The following is an 18,752-nucleotide window of genomic DNA, read 5'->3' on the forward strand; positions in this document are numbered from 1 at the left end:
ACTGTGCTGAGATCTGCCGGCTCTGGAGTAGATTAGAGTTACAAACTATATGATCATTCAATTCTTCTTCCAGTTTGCAGCAATACAGGCAGGACCATTACTGTGAGTGTTACCTATTAGCTTAAATAGACTGAAGTGTGACAACTGAAGCCTTTAATATATTGTAAATTCACACCAGCCAAGCAAATTATTTTCCACAAGATTGTCTGACTTTCACATTTGTTTAAATATTACCATATTTTGTATGTACTGTCAGCACATTACTTTCCCTTCTCCCTCCTTTTAATGGGGTACATCACTTTCACATATGATGATTCTAATCGAATTGTGATGCTTTGCCCAATACTTGTTACAAAGAAAAAGAATTGTTCCTGACAAAAACACAAATACTGTACATGCTCGATCTTAAGAAAATATGTTCCTAGAACAAAATTGCTGTTTATTAAAAAAAAATGCAATTGTTTATTGTGTTATCATTATACATATTTTTAATTATGTCAATATGCATTGGTAGTCATACATACTTCAGAGGCACATTGTATCTGTTAAGCTCTTTATTTATATATTGCACATTGTGATAATTGACAGTTGTTTGGTGCACATTTTAGATGGAGGATATGTTTTATCTTCATGACTGTTGTGTTAATTGATTAACATAAATCAGCAAATAAACTTTATCTTTAGGTGATATACCTCATATGATCAGTCATGTTAAATGCACTTATTACTGAGGCAGGATAATGATTCACACTCTTCAAGTGCAAGTGCTTAGCATTCAGCATACATCACATTCTGCTCTATAAGTTACCATAATGCATTTGACTGCCTCTTTTGTGAATACCTATTGCTTACCTGACCCTTGTATCATAACAAGGTACAATATTATCATAACCACTTTTTCATATTATTCACTTCTTTCCTTGAGCTAGCATTTCTTTGGTGATTCTTTTGTCTCCACAATACAATCGTTCTGCCTTTTATTCCTCTGCTTTTTTAGTTTTGTCTGTTGATTTTGTCTCTTCTTTAGTCCTGGAAGACTTTTCTGACTTTCCCTCTTTGTCGTCTTTAACTTGTGTTTCTTCCTTAACTTCAGATACTTTTGCCTTTACAGATTCCTTACTAATTTGTTCTTTTACTGCTTCTTTGTCTTTTTGAATGTTAGTTGATTCTGGGGCAGATTTCTTCACTTCTGTTTTTTTTACTGTTTCTGTTACTTCATCCTTTGTTTCTTTTTTACTCTCTTTTCTTTGATCGGTTACTTCGTCTTTAGCTTCTGTTTTCTCAGCTTCCTTTACTTTTGTTGTGGGATCTGGTGTAGGAGGTTCTACTTTTGTACTTTTCTTTGATTCTTCTTTTGATGGTTCTGTTTTTTCGATCTTCACTTGAGGCATAGACTCTGGTACAGAAGTGCCTTTCTTTTCTTTAACTTCATCTTTAGGCTCTGGTTTTGTTTCTTTCTTTTCCACAGCTTTAGGCACTGGTTTCATCTCTTTCTTTTCCTCAGCTTTGGGCTCTGGTTTCACCTCTTTCTTTTCCTCAGCTTTGGGCTCTGGTTTTGTCTCTTTCTTTTCCTCAGCTTTGGGCTCTGGTTTCGTCTCTTTCTTTTCCTCAGCTTTAGGCTCTGGTTTTGTCTCTTTCTTTTCCTCAGCTTTGGGCTCTGGTTTTGTCTCTTTCTTTTCCTCAGCTTTGGGCTCTGGTTTTGTCTCTTTCTCTTCCTCAGCTTTGGGTTTTGGTTTCACCTCTTTCTTTTCCTCAGCTTTGGGCTCTGGTTTCACCTCTTTCTTTTCCTCAGGTTTGGGCTCTGGTTTTGTATCTTTCTTTTCTTCATCCTTATGTTTTGGTTTTGCTTCTTTTTCTTTTTCAACGTCATCTAATTTAGAAGGTTCCTTGGCCACTTTTTCCTTTTCTACTTTTGGTTCTTTAGGTTCTGCCTCCTCTTCTGTTTTGTCTTTCTCCTTATCTTCTTTAACTTTTGGAGTAGGTTCAACAGGTTTAATTTTGTCTGCTGGTTCCTTTTGGTCTTTGGTAGAATCTGCTTCTTGCTTTTTCTTTGGTTGCTCCTTTTCGTCTTCTTCCTCTACTATTTTTTCTTTCTCTTTGACAATTACAGTTGATTTTGCTTTATCCTCTTCAACTTCTTCAGTCGTTGTGTCTTTCTCTTTCACAGCTTCTTCATCAGATTTTGTTTCTTCGTCACTCTTCTCTGCTTTTTCAGCCTCTTCCTCTGCTGCTCCTTCAGATTCTGCCTTTTCATCATCCTTTGAAGCTTTCTCCTCATCTTCCTTTCCTTCTTCAGCCTTTTCTGTTTCTTTGATTGTTTCTTCAGTCTTTTCATCCATTTGTTCTCCTACAAGATCTTTACCTTTGTCCTCTGGCTTGAGCTTTTCTACAGTCTTGGTTTTAATATGGTTTGGCAATGTAGGAACTTTATGATCTATGTAAGGGTAGGGAGGTGTCCCAATAAACCTTGACTCTTCACCTTCCAGGAGTTTCCTTTCCAAAAGAAAGTAACAATGATTATTATTAATAATAAAGTTGCCTGCAAATTAAATGTTCTGTTCCTTTGTCATCAAAAACATTGTTTGCTCATTACAGTTAAAAGACAAGGAGTACTCAACACAAAGCAAATGTTGGAAAATTCTAGGAATACACTGTAGATGGGCGTCTGAAACAAAACAGGTTCAAACTAATCCATCACATCTTCCTAACTCACCTTTTAGTTATTTCTAGTTTTGTTTTCATTCAATATCATTTTTCATTCAAATTCAATTTATTATTTGTCTACCTTTCTTTTCTGATGCTTCCCGATTGGGTTTCCAAAATTTGGAAAACTAGCGACTATTATGTAATGTCCATTCTACATATCTATTATTGCACCAAACTAACGTTATAATTACTACATTATTTAAGGCACAATTGCCTAGTGTGTATATATTTTAGGAGTCAGAGCTGCACAGCATGGAAACAGACCCTTCAGTCCAACTCGTCCATGCCAACCAGATATCCTTAATTAATCTAGTCCCATTTGCCAGGATTTGACCTGTATCCTCCAAACCCTTCCTATTCACATTCCCATGCAGATGCCTTTGTTTTGGACTCCCCTACCTGGAGAATGAGACTTTAGCTGTCACCCTATCCATGCCTCTCATGATTTTGTAAACCTCTATAACATCACCCCTCAGTCTCAGAGTTGAGATGACTTGTCCCGGACACACACTTTCTCCCTTCCTTTATTTGTCCTCAGTATCTTGAATCTTTGTATCAGCTGGCCTATATCTAAATCCATAGAAACATTTTATATATATATTGTGAGCCATTGCCTTATTGTCGGTTCCTTTGACATTTAGACCAATTTCTCTCAAACTCGCTCGTGTAACTTCAATTTGCACTGGACATATCCACACACCAGATTTACCTGTAGGCTGCAATTTCGATATCCAAAGCCATTTTAACATTGAGCAAATCTTGGTATTCCCTGAGTTGCGCGGCCATTTCCCACTTTATGTTCCTCAATTCGTTTTCCAGTTGCTGGGCCGCTTCCTAGAACGACAAACACGTTTAACAGAAACGAATCGTTAGGCGCATCGAAACCTTTCAACTGTTGTGAAATCTGAGGCTGGATGAACGTGAACACTTGGGAACTTAAGTTTTTTAAAAAAAAACGCGATTCCGTGTGAGATATGAAAGTTTAATTAAAAGTTTAAAAAATTCACACACAACACCAGGTTATAGTCCAACGGGTTTATCTGTAAGCACTAGCTTTAGGAGCGCTGCTCCTTCAACAGGAGTTGTGTGATTTTTAAAACTTTGTCCAACGCCAGCACCTCCAGGTCAAAGTTTACTTTGATGCTAAACAGCACAACCCAAGTACTTTCCCAAGACCAATTCTAAAGGTTTGACGACCTTAAGAAAAAACGCAATTCCATGTGAGGCGTTGTAAAGTTTAACGAATTTTATTGCTAATAAATATATTTACAAAAACAAAGTTTAACGAATTTAAATAGATTTATTTCATTGCAAGAAAATAAAATGAATAAAACTTCCTTTTTTCCGAAATGCTTGTGGTGGGCGGGAGGATTTGGGTCACTGAAGATGCAATGCCTACCTGGTAGGTGGAGAGGTCTGCATTGTGCCTGTCCTCCATCTCGTACATCTGCCTCTCCAGGGAGTCTTTGGTTCCTTTCAGGGTCTCCAGCTCGGTGTTCTTGGACTGCAGGTGCCTGCGATACTCCAGGATTTCGTCCTGCGCCGCGTGGATGGCGTCCGTGTTGACCTTGGCGGCCTGGTTGAGCTTCTCCAGCTTGACCCTGAAGACCTCCTCGGTCTGGCTGGTGGTGGGGACGGCCTGGCCCTCCATCTGGGCGCGGATCTCGCGCAGGGCGGCGGTGATGTCCGACTTGAGCGAGTCCCTGACCTCCAGGGTGACCGGCGAGCCCTGGATCTGACTCAGCAGCTCGCGCACCTCGTCCTGGTGGCCGGCGCGCATGGCGGACGCCTCGTCGCTGAGGAACTGCAGCCGCTTGGACAGCTCGAGCTTCAGCAGGCCGGCGTCCTCGGTGTGCTTGGCCAGCGCGCGGACGCTGGCGTCGATCTCCTCGCGCAGGCGGCTCTCGTCCTCGTGCCGCTGCCGGATGTGCTGGATGTCCTCCTCCAGGTGCTCCTGCTCGAGCTGCAGCTGCGCCTTGTCGTGGCTGACCTGCGCCACCAGGGTGCGGAGGTCCCGGATTTCCCGCTCGTACAGCTCCCCGATGGCGGAGCGGCCCGCCTGCTGCTGCCTCAGCGACGCCGCCTCGGCCTCCAGGTTCTTGTTCTGCAGCTCCAGGCTCCTCACCTTGTCGATGTAGGTGGCGAAGCGGTCGTTCAGGGCCTGCAGCAGCTCCTTCTCGTTGCGCGCCCGCGCCTCGCCGTTCAGGAGCGCCGTCTCGCCCAGGCTGTCGCCGGAGACGGTCACCTGCGAGCCGAAGCCGCCCGCCGCCGCCCGTTTGGAGGACGGCGCCGAGCCCACGCTGCGGGACCAGCTGTGCGAGTAGAAGCCGCTGCTGGAGAGCGAGGCCGGGGAGCGGGAGGTGGCCAAACGGGCCGCATCTCCCCCCAGCGCCCTGCGGTAAGAGCTGGCGCTGAGCATGGTGTCCAGGCTGTAACTCATCGCACCGCGGGAAGGGCTCGCACTGCAGTGGCACACGGAGGGAGGAGGCTGCGCCTTTTATACGCCGCAGAATGTGCGAAGTTGGCAGGAACCGTATTCCAGCGACGTCTCAACTCGCCAATCTGCTGAAGATGCCTCTCCAGTAACCTCCACACCCCATCTCCTTTGTATCGACATGTAACTACCTTAACCAGACCAGGTTACACTCACTTCTACCGACAGACAAAGGTAGCTACACAAATTCCGATTAAAATTCTCCCCCACCCCATCCCAATTGCATGCAACTGCAGATCTGGGAATTTCATTATTTTCTGATAATCATGTGAAAACGTGACCGTCAGTCTGGGTCAGGTTTAGTGATATTGCTGGTGACCAAAATAAAAGATTCGTTCGCTGTTAATGCACGTTTTGTTCTGATGTTTCAATATATTCCGCATCGCCATTAATTATTCAACTTTTAAATGTACTACCACACCAACTCTGATGAATTGAAGCCATTGTAAAATAGTTGTATAATGTACCACAATGTGCATGCATGTATTAGCGCTTGTAAAAGTTTATGCCACTCGTTTGAAAGATTTCAGCTCTCTCATCAATATTATGTCACATGCCATGGGGGACATTAGTATCCTGTAGTTTTTATTTTAAAAAATTTCTGCGACACAGGCAAACAAAAAGCGTATCGCAAACTCGCGCACGAAAGTTTTGGGTTTCTTGCAAAACCGAGTGAATTTTCAGCACCGTACTTCCGAGACAGCGCCTTCCGCATTGTCGTCGTGTACGAAGGCGTGGCTTTCTTTTGCAAAGTGAGAGATCTAGCAGGCTGTCTGAAGCTTGATCATTAAATATATCAAGACTTGTAGAATTAAAATAAAACGGAAATTGCATTTTTGTTTTAAATTACAATCATATCAAAAGCGGGATGAATCTGGTCACTGTCAGAGAAGCCATCATAATTGTGCAAGTTAGTCATGTCACTAAACCAAACGGTGCTGCCAACCGTCAAGAAGTGATCCAATCTTTGGACCGAGCTCTTAACAATACATGAACTCCATCAATGGCAGTCTTACCTAGGAGTGCAATTCATTTTGATCATTGTATAGTGAGCAGTGAACATTATTTATAAATTTATTTAACATGAAAATCCTTCCCATCATTAGCACAGTGGAAGATTCTCCAATCTACTGAAAAGCAATAGAAGCTTTCTCTTACAACTGCGACGCGTTGTTTTTAATTATGCATAACAGAATATATGATGGTATGTTTAAATGCAAACAATAGAGCATCTCAAGGTGCTTCAAAGAGGGGTAAGGGACGCTGGCTTAAAGGGGCAAAGACTAGGAAAAAGTGTTATGTTTCATCTATCAGTTTATTAGCCAGTTTAACAGACGATTTGCTATAGGTATGACATATTGGTCTATATCTAATCATTAAATACCACTGCAGGTAGCTGTTCCATTCCCACCATCCCATCTTTTCCACTCAAGGGGTAATGTACCCTGTAGTAATACTTACTCATTTTTTTGCAAATCAATATAGTATACAACGGCTTTCAAAAGTGATTTGCAAAAAAAACTGAAAAACCATGTTTTTTAATTGACCCCCAAAAAAGGCCATGCCAGACACAGTTCCAGCCTGGTAACAGAGATAATGTATTATGTTACAGTGTAGCATAAAACACATTACAGACAAAAAGGATGCAATTTGTCTCATTGTGAATCTGTCGTCTCTTTGCTAGGTCAATATAAGAAGTAATTTTACTGCCTTGCTTTCTCACCATGGTCCCTTACGTTCCTCACTTTCAAATTATTATCTACTTTCACTGTGAGATGTGGTGATTTCTGCCTCCTTGTCTCTGCATGGTAAGGCCATGTTGTAACAATTTGTTGTTGTTTTTCTTTAAGCCTCTTTCTGTATGCTTTTAGCGATAATTTTGTATAGATAGCCCTCATTGTGACGCCACGTGAAACAAAATAGTCTTTCCCTAGTCTTTCCCTATTCATCCTATTAAAAATAATAATGTCAGCTTCAAAACTCCTATTAAATCTGATTTTTCCCTGCACAACAATAGTAGTCTGATTCTTTGACTCAAGTCACAACTTCATATTCTTAATTCTGATACAATTCTAGTAAAACTATATTGAGTACTGTCGAGGGTTTTTAAATATTTTCTATGACCAAACACCTAAAACTTAACACACAACATCCTAATGGTGCACGCTGTTATTTTCACCTTAATGTTTTTGTACTCTCTGCCCCGATTTCTAAAACCCACAGTGTTTCTCTTGTTTTTGTTTCCTGTGTTTTGTTTTGACCCAAATCATTTACTTTTTAAAAATTCACTCATAGGACATTTTTTCATGCAGGTAACATAACTGGTTTACATGCAAATAATGAGATACTGGTGTTTCTTCTTATCCATACCAATTTTAAGGATTGCTGAATCATTCTCCAGTTGGGACTTACTACACATTACACCTATTGTTCCAGACCTATGTTAACCAGGTTTTCCTGGATCTAATTTGTGCCATTCTGCACATCGGACCTTTATCTCTTTGCAGTTTCTGCTATGTTATCATGGGTTATGCCTCCAACTACATAGTTATCTGGAACATAAGAAGTTCTAAGCCTGGAGGAGGCAAATTTGAGCCACTACAACACTGCAACTTACCTGATTATGTAGTCCCATGCGTGCTGTATCTTTCTGTTATGGTTCTGATTTTCAGGATTTTCTTTGGTTTATGAAATTAAAATATTTTAGGGCTGTAGCTTTAGTAGGATAGGTGAACGGAACTTGGAATCAAAGACAACAGATTAGCATTTCTGCTTAGATACAAAGCTCATTTTTCCCATTGTCATGGGGAGAAGGATGGAAGAAACTATTTTCAAATCTGGTTTCCTTATAAACAAAGGATATCATGGATATATAGCAGTTGCAGTTTATCTTGGGTGGCCTGTAGCCATTTCAGAAGTGGTGAGAGCAAAAGGTAGAAGCAGGGAGAAAGTGAGCGGAAGATCCTGGAGATCAGAGTGGAAGAGTGTGGTGCTGGAAAACCACAGCCGGTCAGGCAGCATCCAAGGACCAGGAGAATCGCCGTTTCGAGCATAAGCTCAAACTCTCCTGCTCCTCGGATGCTGCCTGACTGGCTGTGCTTTTCCAGCACCACACTCGTCGACAAAAGGTAGAAGCAGCCAGGCCTCCAGTTTAAACAGAGAAATTGCTGACTGGTGTTCATCTTGCAGAATGTAGGTGGGAGTTTCTAATCAGTTTGAAGACCAGACCCATGAGAGAAGGCTAGAAGATTTGCTTAGCTTGGAACTAGAAAAGAAATGTACAGAATAACTGTTACCGTGAAACATAGATGTTACCCAGCTGGGAAAAGTAAAATAGGAAACTAAGAGCAATTGGGAACCGATTGCACTAAGAAATGTAATTCTGTCTTTGTGGGAGTTATGCTAAGTAAAAAGGAACTATTTATTCTATAGGTTATAGTGTATATTGTCTACCCAAGGAAATAATCTCTAGTCAATTGATTTTTTTTAATGATTTGCTGCAGTTAAAGTTTTAAAACATGAAATCCTAATGTGCTAGTCTTTCAGTTGGAAATTCAAATGTCTCTTTAAAAGTTAATGGTCTCTTTCAAAATTGTAACAAATGTTGTGGTTTATAATGTAAAACATTGGCATACGGTGCATCCAGACAATAAATTAGAAGCAATGGAGATCCAAAGAGATTTGATGTTCTCGGATATTAAGCATTAAAATGTCATAGAGAGATACAGAAATCATCAGAAAAGTTAGTGCAATGCCAGGCCTTATATTTAGAGAACTAGAAGATAATTAGGCTGAGGTTAGGCTGCAGCTTTGCATTAATCTAGTTAGACTTCTTTTAGAATGCTGTTAACAGTTTCGGTGCTCCGCCTTAATTGATCTTGTAGGAAATGCAATATAGATTTACCAGATACTTTAATCCTAAATGTTAGCTGTGAAGAGATTATAGAAATTTGGGTTATTCCCAGAAGTTAAAAGATCAGGGGAAGATTTGGTTGAAATTTTCAAGATAATAATGGAAACTGATGGGTAGTTGGAAACCATTTCTGCCGGTTTAGTTATCTAAATGCAGGGCAGCCAAGCTTAAAAAATAGATCCAGGCATTTCAAAAGTGAAATTTGGAAACATTTTTTCACGCAAAGGGAGATTGAACATGCCCCTATGTTTTGCAAACAACAGCTGACTTTAAATCGAAGATTGACTGAGTTATATTATCTAAGGGTTCTTGATATGGTGCAAAGATGCATGTATAAAATAAGGTCAGCTATGCTATTACTGAAAGCAGAATTGGCTAAAGTTGTCTCTGTGTTCTGAAGTGTTTGCAGAACGTTTTAAATATATCATAGATGTTCCCGTTAATATTCCTTAAATCAACTGTGTGCAATGTGCCTGTGCAAGTGTTTTAAATGACAATAATGAAGTAAACAGTCCCGACAAAAAGCATCCATATCTTGATTAGATCCAATAAATGTTTCACTCCACTCCAGTGTCTTTTGGTAAACCCGTTTAAGTTCAAAACATAATCGAGATATAAGCAAAGCCCATGAGTTAGTCAGTGGTTTGACTAAGTATCACGATTAACTCTGTTCCAAATTTTCCATATGTTTGGATTTCTGATAGTTTTTCATACGTTGATTCATCTAGAAATAAAATTGTTTCTTTTACAAACCATTCCTGCTTAATAAAATCCGTCCAGACTGATTAAATATATAAATTCGTTGATGCCTGACAAAATATTCAGATGCTTAAAATGAATTTAATGGATCAATGTCAGTTTTTTTTTTAACTTGAAGTTTCAGCCCTCTTCAGCAAACCGTTGCCACCTCCAAAAAAATAGCTGTAGGAAACCAACGATTTTCTTTCGATGGCAAAACCTATGTCAGGACCAGTGATTGCAGAATCCCTATAATATCAACTAATTTCAGCAGAGATTGTGGCTCCTTCTCGGTTATTGCAAGCCGAGAGTGTGGTGCTGGAGAAGCACAGCAGGTCAGGCAGCATCCGAGGAGCAGGAGCAAGAACCCTTAATCGGGAATGAGTTATTGCAAGTTATTGCAATCAACATATGAACATAACGACAAAAACGAAAGGGTTATGGCCAAAAAAAACTTCCTCGATTTTACTTCCATCTTCTAATTGCTTTACATTTTATGTTTACATTGAAATATTAATATAGTTCTACAAAGCTACTTTCATAACTAACCCTGTTTAAAGATCTCTATTGTTTACTCTCGCTGGCAATCTATTCCAAATGTTCAGATAGAATATTTTGTTTCTTTTAAAAATCTAATCACGTTCTTATCTACAATTCATACACAAAAATAATTTTAGTCATCAAACTTAACGATCAGATTCTCTTCCATTTATATTAAGGTTAATGGAATTTTAAATTAAACTCGGATGATGACAAGTGCTAGATTAGATATTATGCCTGGTCTCCGTACTTCCTTTAAAATTATGAAATTGCAAACCTAATTTAGTGCAGGTTCAAATAAAAGAATTTACTGTGCAAATAAAAGAATTTACTGAGTCTTTTATTCATTAGACGTAACTCAATGAAACTATTAAAAGAATATGCAAAATATCATGTACTGAAATTACTTGATTTCCTCTCCCATGTATCACAAAACAACAGATGATTTAAACTTTGATGCGGCAAAACGTCAGTACAATTGATCATTACAAGATCTTTGCATATTGTCTGAAAGTAGATGTCCGAAAATTTTTGATTAATTTCGAAACGTTAAAGCCATTTAGAAACATGTGGTATTTGTTTTTTGAGCGGATGGAGGTCTTGAAAAGATAAACCTCAGATGCTGCGCAAAAAAAGTGGATTCTCTTCTAAATTGTCGCCTCCCAGATGCGGCGTGAAGCTGGCGCAGGGGACGCGCAACTTGGTGTGGTCTCTGAGAGAGCTGAACGCGGCATTCGGCAATTCCCGTTGCCCTTAGTCTGGGGACCCGAAGCCGAGCTCCTCCGAACGTGGCATTCGGCTATTTCCGCCGACGATCTCGGGATCCTTCATGAGCACCCCGAAGTGACGTTAACAGCGTTCGCCATGCTGTTGAAACTGATGACGAGAAGCACATAAAGCAAAAAAACCTTTCAAACCGGTTGTTGTGATGCTGACATATTAACCAATAAAACGCCAAATGGTCGAGCGGGGGACCGGTTAGAATTTGAAGAGGGATATGACAGCTTTCATAGTGAGTACAGTACCTTCTGCAGGCTGACAGTGAAGCAGGCCGCTGCTTCTACTGGGGTTTTCCTAAAATGGCGGTTATCCCCTCCAGCTCCAGTGGGTTTGTTACTTTAACAGAATTATTATAAATGTAGGTGATTTAATTTTAGCTGTCTTGTAAACAAAGTGATCACCCGTTGCGCATCTAGTGTTTATCTCGGAGTACTCAAGTTTGTCAGTTCAAAGAGCACTGATGTGTTTGTATGTTCTTTTTGTGTTAAGTAATTGGCCAAACGGGTGTAGAAATTACTTTTGATCTTCTTGGCCGCTCTAATGCAAAGGTTAATTTTGGTTTAATGTTGAATATGGCAATAAGAATTCCATTAAGTAAGGTGCAAGGCAAGTTCCTCGCAATAAGACCAATTAGACCTAAAAGAGCATAATTCATTTCATTTCTATACACTTTCATCACAAAAAGACCAAGAGAAAAGTGTTTTCTGTTTTGTCTTCCTTAAGAAAACAGATCAAAAATGAGCCATGCTTATGGAATAGAGTTTTACTAGTTGTGTATATTGCAAACTGTTTTCTGGAGTTTTTAAAATAGGGGAGTTCGGATGTTTCTGTTTACACTCCAGTGCAAATTCCCAAGCCTTTCAGTATTCTTACCTCATTATGAGCACCAGTTCTGCTACCTAACCATATATTAGCTATAATTTGGTGTCATGTAAACTTTCATTCTGAGATAAAACTGTTAGATGTCATCATAGCCCATTTGAAGATGATTGCACTACTCCATTATTTTACCAAGTTAAGAATTATGTGTGAACAGTATCTTCCAATTTTATTAAAGCTTTCAAGAATTTTTTTGAAGCTGGATTGTAGTTTTTGATTTTTTTTTCTCAGATAATTTCAAAAATGTTGTTGGAAGATATGAGAAAAATGCATAATCAAATTTATAAAATTAAGCTCTTAATGTAGGAATTTTGGAGTTTAGAAACCAAGAAACAGTTCTTTACCCATTTTGCTAAATTATTGCCTCTGACTATAGAATTGTTTTGCGATAAATACAGTTTTCAACACTTTCTGTGTGTTATGTTGCATAAGAAGAAACTTGAAGAAAATTTGAATGTAATTACTATGAAAAAGTTTCTCAGTTAACGTTAATGACTCCCCTATCGTCATTATTCTTTTAATCCACAGTAGCAAAAATAAATTGAGTGTTCTGGAATACAATGTATGTCGAATCCAAATGCTTAAAGTATTAATTGGGGACCTTACCTTGATAGTTAACCTCATCTGATTTTAAATATGTAAGCATTTATATTGGCATGAAATAGTTTTGTTTTACTTTGCCACAACAAAGTGATTATTGATAATACAGTTGGTCTGCAATAGTGATAATGGTGTGATAGCGATTCCCAAAAAATCTGGTTGTGTACTGCACTCTTAACATTGTCATGGTTTTGACTAATTGTTGTTCGTATTAATAGTTGGGGTTAGGAGTTAGTGATTAGGGCTAAGATTAGACACTGTTTTGGCATGATCATTGTCAATTGATATGCCGATATGTGTTTTAGACATTACTTCTGTTTTGGTACTTGAAATATAAAGGGTGTATTTTAGTAATGCAATTTTTATTTTTTATTGCGAAGTAATATCTTTTATGTTCAAAGTTTTATTGACTTCACAATGCAGCAGACATAACTAGGTAACACCACTGTCTCGTCAGGAGAGGGTGATGCCCTTCTGTTTATTCATTGGCTAATAGATATTTAGAGCATAGGAGAGGCTTATAGTATCTGTGTGGTCAACAAAGATCCAACTACACTAATCCTGTTTTCCAGCTCTTGTTCCATAATTCTGGAGGCTGCTGCAGTGCAAGTGAATATATAAATTGGACTAGATGTTGTGACAGTTTCTGGCAGGGAGTTACAGGCTCTGAGTGAAAATAATTCTCCTCCACTCTCCTCTCTGCTTTCTACCTCTTAACTTCAATTGCTGCTTCCTGGTTCGTAGCCCTTTTACAAATGGAAAAAAATGCTTTCTATCCACCGTATCAATGCCTCTCATAATCTTGTACACATATAACAGCGCCCGTCTCAACCTTCGTTGTTCTGTGGAAAACAATTCCAGTCTAGCCTGCATCATGTGCAAAACATCTGATGTTAGTTCTGGAGCTGGGCAGTTGCAGAACAGCGTGGGTAATTTTAATTTTGGATGTTTAAATATTTTACAGAAGTATTAAAAAAAAACAAAAGAATTGCAGATACTGGAAATGGAAAACAAAAATTACTGGAAAACCTCGAAGTCTGTGATGAGAAATCAGAGTCAATGTTTTGGTTCCAGTGATCCTGCTGAGCTTTTCTGGCAATTTTTTTCATTTCCAGCATCTGCAGTTCTTTTGGGTTTTTTTAAAGTAAGATACTTACATCTTAAGCTAAACAGTTTATGTTTCTGTACAAAAACAGAAACTGCTGGAAAATCTAAGCAAGTCTGTTAAGAGAAATCAGAGTTAATGTTTTGGGTCCAGTAACCCTGCTGAGCTTTAATTTTTGAACAGAAATATAAACTGTTTAGCTTAAGATGTAAGTATCTTACTTTTGACTTCATATAATCCTTCCTGTCATCCTAAAAGCACATCTTGTTTCCTTTCCTCACCAGCCCTTCACCTCCCTCCTTCCAAATATTTCACATTCTGGTTGTTGTGCTTGGGATATTTTCTTTTAAGTGCAATTTATAAATGTAGTTTTATGAAAAGTGGACAAACCAACTGAGTGCTCTATATTATAACTGGCAGATTTCACCTGAAGCAGAGAGCTGTGCTGTGCAATAAGGCATTAATTGGAATATTTTGTATGATAAGTATGAATTTTTAAAATGAATGTTAGAATGAACTTGCAATAAGTTAATTTTTTGAGCTGTATTGTTCTGTTTGTACTTTGTAAAGATTGAGGAACTACGAATGAGAAAACTACAAATGATAACTTAGTTGTCTATGGTTTGTATAATTGTATTTGAATAAGGCAGCCGATAACATTCATGTTTGAGTAGCTGACTCTCGCTGATATTTTCTAATGCACTTAGCTTTCAGAGATACATTCCTTCCAAAATACAATGCAATACAATGTATTAACAGGGTAGCTTAGCCCACCTTGGTTCCTAAATTAATAAACATTTTTTTAAATTGATTTGTTGGCTAGCCAGCATTTATTACCTATCCCATTATTATTATCAAACAGATTCTGCATATATCTTGATGATGGCTGGCACAATCTCAGTATCACCTTCATTTCTCTGGATTTTAATGTCTCTATGGGTGTCTCATACTGAATTTCTGATATTCCGTGTAGGATGAACTATATTTTCTCTAAATAGATATGGGAAAGGCAAAGTCATTGTCTTTGGTGCCAGGGTTTGTAGAAACGACCTATCCCAACCTCATTTTACTCTTTAGATACTGCCTGAGACTGTTCACAACCTCTATGTCTTAATTAACCTGAATTAAGTTACAAATGATAAATTCTTTTTGCTACTAGTGCCACGTACTTTCACCTTTGTAACATCGCCCATTCCTGTCTCAGCTTGGTCACATTTCCAACTCCTCAGAAACTGAAGTAATGCATGTCTAAATTCAACAAGACGAAAATAAATCCAGACTTGGATTGATAAATGGCCGACAATCCAAATACTTTGGCAACAAGACCATGTAAGAGGCTGGCAGTTCTGTGGCTTGTAAATCACCTCCTCTTTTCCCCCAAATCTGTCCATAGTTTACAAAGCCCAACATAAGTATATGAATAAATGCTCTGCACTTGTTTGGATGAGTGCAGTTCCAACATCACTCAAAGCTTGACATCATCTATGGCAGTGTATATTCTGAAGGGCAATTAGCGATGAACGACAACTGGTGCACTCATGATGCCCACACTCTTTAGAATGAAGGAAAAAAGGCTAGTCTGCTGAAACTCTCATCCATGCTTTTTGCTATATTAAACTCAATGCCTCTTGAGCCCAATGTTTGTTTGCCTGGTAGTCCACTTGACACCATCTGTACCCTCATTCAATACCCTGCTGCTCATATCTTAATTAGCATTAAATCTTGTTCGTCCTTAATCATGTACTCTCTCTCTGACCTAAATTTGCTCAGAATTGACTTGATTTTAACATTCTCGTCTTTGTTCTCTACTCCTTCCATCCCTTTCTCTATGATCTCCTCCAGCCTATAACCCAACGTAACATTTATACTCTTCCAACTCTGGCTCTTGCAAATTTCGTTGCTTTCTGATTGGGAAAGTTAGCTGAAGGTATGATGCCAATAAACCCTGGAATTCACTTTCTTAACCTCTCCTACTCCCACCTATTTTAAGATGTTCTCTAAAACCCACCTTTTTGACAAAACCCTTGGTCACTGGTCTTAATATCTCTTTACATGGCTTGTTGACACATTTTCATTGTTGAAACTCCTGTAAAGCGCTCAGGATATTGATGGCATTTTATAACTGACTTGTCATTAACTTTCGGTGCAAAATTGTTATCTATGTAATTCATACAGTACAAAAGTAACAATTTTTACATTCAAAGTCAAAGCTCGTAATGTGGATAAGTATTGGATGTTGATTCTGTCCATCCCTAGAATGATCAAAGGAAATATAAACTCTCACATGATTATTGCATTTTGTGCATTACCTGCATCTTTTGCATTTCTGGCAGAACACGCTGTAACTATCATGGGACTATGTTACTGATCGTTTGCACCCTTACTGATGCAGAAAATGTTTGCTGTGGTCATAGATTTTGCAACTTAATCACAGTGCATTATTTTCAATGCAAACTCTTGAAGAATATGCTATAGTTATGTGATAGTTTTGTTTGTTTTATTTGATCATTAACTTTGATATTTAAACGTTTACAGCATATGCTCTCCTAAATGACAATGCATTTGTTTCTTTTTTTTTCCTGATGGAGATTGGAGTAAAGGGCAGTTGGAAAAGTGTTGTATTGATGCCCCTCAAATGAAGTGTCAGATAAAATGTTTTTTAAATTTTGTTAAGTCATGAGGGATATTAGTTCTCAAAGGGCCAAAAATTGAATTTTATTGATTTATTTTTAATATCAAGCATTTCCAGTAACTTAATGTTAAATCCTGTAAATTACCTGATTAGATACAATTGTGTACTGTCCTCAACATATAAGGTATCAAGCATAAAATGAACAAAGTATAGGAAGTACGAGAATTTTATTCAGTGCTGGCTAGTGATAACCTTCTTAATCAGATGTAAAAGTATGAGTTAAAGACGCAGACTGTAGAACTTGAGCACACAATCTATCTATGCTCACATTTCAGTACAGTACTGATTTTCAGATTAATTATTAAACCAAGGTCCCACTTTCCTTGACAGGTAAAGGATCCTGTGACATTATTTGCAATAGACAAAGGAGTGGCCCTCAATACTGGGCTATGTTTATTCTTAGAACAATTGCACTTAAAGCAGATTGATCTGGCCATTCATCGGATTGCAGTTTGTGGGATTTTGTAATGTGCTAATTGGGCAGTAGCATTTGCCTACTAACAGTGATTGAATTACAATTTGGCTGTAAACTGTTGCAGGACACCATTGGTGCCAGTAAATTAAAATTCTTCCTAACTCAGTTTATATTCAGAAAGATCATCCAGCTGATTAAGTTCCTAAAGCAAAATTCAGTTGTTAAAGCTTGCAACATAACGGATAACTAAACTGACTGTCCTTAATTAAACCTTGGTGCAGCCAGTACTCTGATTCTGTTAGCTTTTTTTTTGCAGCAGTTGAAGAGTCAGAAATAAATCAGTGGCAGAAAAAAACCAAACAAAGGAAAGCTTTTCTGACCATTGTTTGGAAAAGAAAACAAGTTCCAACTTAAAAAGACACCTCAAGCACTCATTATTGAGGAAGTAGTCTTTAAAAAAATGTTTTATTGGTCTCAGAATCATATCTTAATGCTTTGGATGTATTACTGTGGGCACTGGAATTGACAGCAGTGTCAAAGAGGAACAATTTCTCAGTAGAATGATGCTGTAAAAAGAACTATTCTATGGCTTGTCAATTTTATACCATGTATTAAAAATCTTGGGCAGAATGCAATGACCAGCTTAACTAATGAATGCTCACATTTGTGTTTGCCCTTTTTTAATACAGAAAAAACATCTTTGGACATTTCAGCAAATGTGTAAAGTACTTGACCTGTCTTCTTAAAGTTATGAACTTATGTAATCCAAATAACGTTGTAACTGATTAATTATGTAAAACAGGATGTGGTTGGCACTGGCTAGTCCAGTGTTTTTTGTCCATCCTTAACCACTGTCTAGAAGTTGTATATCGCTGACTTATTGAAATGCTGCAAACCACAGGATTTAGGTGTGCCTACTGTATTGTTGTGAAAGGCGTTCCAGGGTTTGAATCCAGCGAGTTGTATGAATAAATAAAAGTCAAACTAAAGATTGGAGCTTCCAGTCGGAAGGGTGTTATGAAACTTGAGAGTTCAGAAAAGATTTACAAGGATGTTGCCAGGGTTAGAGGATTTGAGCTATAGGGAGAGGGTGCATAGGCTGGGGCAGTTTTCCCTGGAGTGCAGAGACTGAGGGGTGACCTTATAAGATGTTTATAAAACCATGAGGGACATGGATAGGATAAACAAACAAGGTCTTTTCCCTGGGGTAGGGGAGTCCAGAAGTAGACGACATAGGTTCAGAGTGAGAGGGGAAAGATATGAAAGGGACCTAAGGGGCAACTTTTTCACACAGAGGGTGGTGCGTGTCTGGAAAGAGCTGCCAGAGGAAGTGGTGGAGGCTGGTACAATTACAGCAATTAAAAGGCATCTGGGTGGGTATATGAATAGGAAGGGTTCAGTGGGATATGGCCCAAGTGCTGGCAAATGGGACTAGATTAGGTCAGGATATCTGGTCGGCATGGATGAGTTGGACCAAACAGTCTGTTTACGTGTTGTACATCTCTATGACTCCAAAACTCTATGACTGAAAACAACAAATGCTGGAGATCACAGCAGGTCAGGCAGATTCCATGGAGAGAAAGCAAGCTAACATTTCGAATCTAGGTAACTCTTCATCTAGACTCAACATTAACTTGCTCTGTGGTTAAAAATAATGACTGCAGATGCTGGAAACCAGATTCTCGATCAGTGGTGCTGGAAGAGCACAGCAATTCAGGCAGCATCCGACGAGCAGCAAAATCGACGTTTCGGGCAAAAGCCCTTCATCAGGAATAAAGGCGCCCGAAACGTCGATTTTGCTGCTCGTCGGATGCTGCCTGAATTGCTGTGCTCTTCCAGCACCACTGATCCAGAATCTGGTTTCCAGCATCTGCAGTCATTGTTTTTACC

The 18,752-nt window shown here is 38.9% G+C and overlaps 2 protein-coding genes across 4 annotated transcripts in view; one reads left to right on the forward strand and one right to left on the reverse strand.

The window, feature by feature from the left end:
- Positions 1 to 418: 418 nt before the first annotated feature.
- Positions 419 to 5,241, reverse strand: LOC122562627 (neurofilament heavy polypeptide-like). The gene is made up of 3 exons (XM_043715629.1): positions 4,106 to 5,241; positions 3,416 to 3,540; positions 419 to 2,493 (listed from the first exon to the last, which is right to left on the reverse strand). Exons 1-3 carry the CDS (start codon positions 5,144 to 5,146, stop codon positions 978 to 980), a joined length of 2,682 nt encoding a protein of 893 aa, XP_043571564.1. The 5' UTR covers positions 5,147 to 5,241; the 3' UTR covers positions 419 to 977.
- Positions 5,242 to 11,005: 5,764 nt separating this feature from the next.
- Positions 11,006 to 18,752, forward strand: part of zgc:193801 (uncharacterized protein LOC564476 homolog) — a 42,970-nt gene continuing 35,223 nt past the window's right edge. The window contains exon 1 of one of the 3 annotated variants that reach the window (XM_043715630.1): positions 11,006 to 11,403. In XM_043715630.1, coding sequence (XP_043571565.1) covers positions 11,389 to 11,403 — 15 coding nt within the window. In that variant the 5' untranslated portion in view covers positions 11,006 to 11,388. The other 2 variants (XM_043715632.1, XM_043715631.1) reach the window with 2 other exon arrangements.

Source organism: Chiloscyllium plagiosum, chromosome 25 (assembly GCF_004010195.1).
Source record: "Chiloscyllium plagiosum isolate BGI_BamShark_2017 chromosome 25, ASM401019v2, whole genome shotgun sequence".
Taxonomy (NCBI): domain Eukaryota; kingdom Metazoa; phylum Chordata; class Chondrichthyes; order Orectolobiformes; family Hemiscylliidae; genus Chiloscyllium; species Chiloscyllium plagiosum.